Source organism: Perkinsus marinus (genome assembly GCF_000006405.1).
Source record: "Perkinsus marinus ATCC 50983 genomic scaffold scf_1104296966226, whole genome shotgun sequence".
Taxonomy (NCBI): Eukaryota; Perkinsozoa; order Perkinsida; family Perkinsidae; genus Perkinsus; species Perkinsus marinus.
This window is the reverse complement of record NW_003204003.1, coordinates 3,723-6,385: the sequence shown is the minus strand read 5'-3', so window position 1 is coordinate 6,385 and position 2,663 is coordinate 3,723. Positions and strand designations below refer to the sequence as shown.

At 49.5% G+C, this 2,663-nt stretch overlaps 3 protein-coding genes across 3 annotated transcripts in view; 2 read left to right on the top strand and 1 right to left on the bottom strand.

The window, feature by feature from the left end:
• Positions 1–225: 225 nt before the first annotated feature.
• Positions 226–812, top strand: Pmar_PMAR007620 (hypothetical protein; the record flags this gene model as incomplete). Its single annotated transcript, XM_002769163.1, has 4 exons — positions 226–243; positions 287–416; positions 509–578; positions 635–812. The coding sequence occupies 4 exons, from the start codon at positions 226–228 to the stop codon at positions 810–812; spliced, it is 396 nt and encodes a 131-aa protein (XP_002769209.1).
• A 467-nt stretch (positions 813–1,279) lies between these two features.
• Pmar_PMAR007619 (cytochrome C oxidase assembly protein cox15, putative) lies at positions 1,280–2,216 on the bottom strand (the record flags this gene model as incomplete). Its single annotated transcript, XM_002769162.1, has 6 exons — positions 1,280–1,374; positions 1,427–1,535; positions 1,582–1,695; positions 1,729–1,850; positions 1,909–2,058; positions 2,111–2,216. The coding sequence occupies 6 exons, from the start codon at positions 2,214–2,216 to the stop codon at positions 1,280–1,282; spliced, it is 696 nt and encodes a 231-aa protein (XP_002769208.1).
• A 228-nt stretch (positions 2,217–2,444) lies between these two features.
• Positions 2,445–2,663, top strand: part of Pmar_PMAR007618 (alpha-tubulin, putative) — a gene marked incomplete at both ends in the record, with an annotated part of 837 nt that continues 618 nt past the window's right edge. The window contains 2 exons of the mRNA XM_002769161.1: positions 2,445–2,462; positions 2,622–2,663. Of these exons, the coding sequence (XP_002769207.1) occupies positions 2,445–2,462; positions 2,622–2,663 (60 nt within the window). The remainder of the gene's footprint in view (positions 2,463–2,621) is intronic.

Genomic DNA, 2,663 nt, shown 5'->3' with positions numbered 1-2,663 from the left:
CCAGACGTACCTCTACCATTTCGTCCGAATAGATCATCGCCATAACTTTTCGATCTTCTTCTATTTGATGTAAGTTTTCCTATGCGATTCCATGTGTGTCCCATTGAGTGTTGTAGGTACCTGTCAGCAGAGACCCCCTCGATAGCTCTATCGGTGGTTACGTTCATCCCACAGTGGGTGGCAGTCCTCGCTGTTGGATGCGGATTTAGTAGAACCAGCCTCAACATGGGCAGCTTCCTCCAGGTAACGCCTTGCCCATCCCTAACGCCTATGCATCATTCTCCAGACTCTACTCTTTGTGGCTTTCAACAAGGTGTGCACGGCACAGTACTTTGTATGGTATCTCGCTCTGCTACCATTGGCGTTGGGCCAACTCAAGCCCACTGTGAGCAAAACTTGGCTACTGGCACTTGGAGGTGGGCCGGGTCTGCATGATGTCATGACGTTAATCACCTCTCGTTGTGATCGTCTTTACCGCACCTCTGCTGTTCAATTGGATATTTCTCAGTATTGTGGCTGTCAACTGAAGGTCTCTGGTTGTTCTTTGCGTATGAACTCGAGTTCGAGGGAAGGAATACGTAAGTCGGACCGCTTACTCCTGAGTGCCTCCATCAGATTGCGCTGCTGTGCGCAGGTTCATTGAGCTTTTCGGAGCCTCGACGCTCTTCTTTGCTGCTCATATAGCGATAGCATGCACGTTCATTGCCAACTACGATTGGCATGTATCAGCCGTGAATGATGATCATCGGAAGGGTGCCGCCCCCAAGATGAAGATGGGAAATGAGGCTAAGGAGTCTAAGAAGTGCAAGTGATCGCTTTGTTAAGTCGTTGTACACTAGGAGGTTTGCAGCGTTTCTATGCCTTGGTGCATGTGTATTGATTCTGTCAATGCCATGTGATAAAATAGAGCACCAGACTTTTGTAAGACTCGTCAGGAGTATCCAGGACTAACATCGACCCGCATCGATGATATTCCAGTTGGGAGCACGAAGGCTCGAGGTTACTTTGGTATATGTGTCGCTGGCCTGTCGTTTGCTACAGGGCGTCTGATTGTCGATATAGGATATCTCACCTCTGTTGAGTTGTTAATTACCCCACGGCTAGTCCTTCATGATGTTGGTCATTTTAGAGTTGTGAATTATGTGAGAATACAGTAAGGAACTCGACAAGACACAGTAGAAAAAGTTACCTCACATGTTCAGAATGTTGAACAGAATAGGACAGCATTATTATGAATAATCACTCCAGAAACACCCGGGTACTTCTCAACCGGTGACACCTATGCGGCTGTCACCGGCAATGGGAGACGACAAGCATGTCGGAGCATGATCAGAGCAGTGAATACTGCCAAACCACCTCCTTGATGTAGCACTCCTGAGTGTTAGCAGCAACACACTCACCATAGAAAGGAACACTGCGTGCTCACCTAGTTCTGTAGGGACATACATTAGTAAAGTTGAGATGCCGAGTAGCATCTGCACGATCGAGAGATGACTCGTTGAAAGAGCCGCTCTATAGGCACTCTTAGGGATGGACTGAATATGATTTATGACGAGATGGAGCTGAATAAAAATATCTCACATCCTTCATCCTCCTGGCGTAGATACCGAGGAGAACAGACGAGATAACGGTCGAGTATGCCAAACAACGATGATTGAATTGGACAACTGCTGTATTCTCCGTGGCGGCTAGCCACTGAGGGTGTCCAGTAGACATCAGATCACCTACAAGCCCGGACTTCTCAGACTTGAATCGGTCTAGGATCTCACCCCAGAACCTCCATGCTTCATCGGGTACCCAGTCATCGATCATCTTGGGCCACGTGTTGAAAGCTCGTCCAGCGTCCAAACCTGTGCAGTATAAATTACCGATGGAATAAAAGCAATCGCGGTATCCCAGTCGACTCACCGGCAACGAAGGGCCCGCTGGCGAGGGTAATCAAGGCTGCTAGAGTGGGTACGAGAGCCCAGCGCCTGAGGGACTTCAGAGCAGTCAGCGACGCCAGCTTAGTTGATGCTGGAGTGGGTCTGAGTACTGACAAACCGCACCATACGGTACCTGAGAGGTTAACTCTGCTGTGAGGGTAACGATGGCGCTGCGAGCCACGGACCTCCATAGAGAAGCAGTGCCATTAGCCAGTGGGAGCACATGCGATAGCTGGAAACTCGAGGCCTCGCATAGGGATCAGGGTTCTCCTCGAGACCAGAGCGAACCATCCACCACCCGACTATACCCTGATACGAACAGTGACACTCGCTATCGTAGGAAGGTATATACTTGTGTGGCACCGGCACCCAGGAGGAGACTTAAGCGGGTCCCCAAGGGCCACTTAATGACTCTGCTCAGTGATAGGAAAATAAAGGGCACTCCGACGAATATCCCGATACCTGCAGCGGTCTGTTGGACCTTGATCAAGCTGTTAGCGTACCTCTTCCGAGCATTCTATGAAACCACTCGATAAGGTATATCTCTTTGAACTCATCAACTGTCATTGTGTTCTGAAGAATCGCAGGTCCTACTGTCGAAGAGGCTGCGATATGACATCACCTTGTGGATTCGCTGGTACTCAGGAAATTCTTGGTAGCGGAGGAATTCATGCTCCCAAGCCTCGGGAGTATTAGGTGGGAGCGATCCCTAATGAGAGCTCAATAGAGGAGGCTATG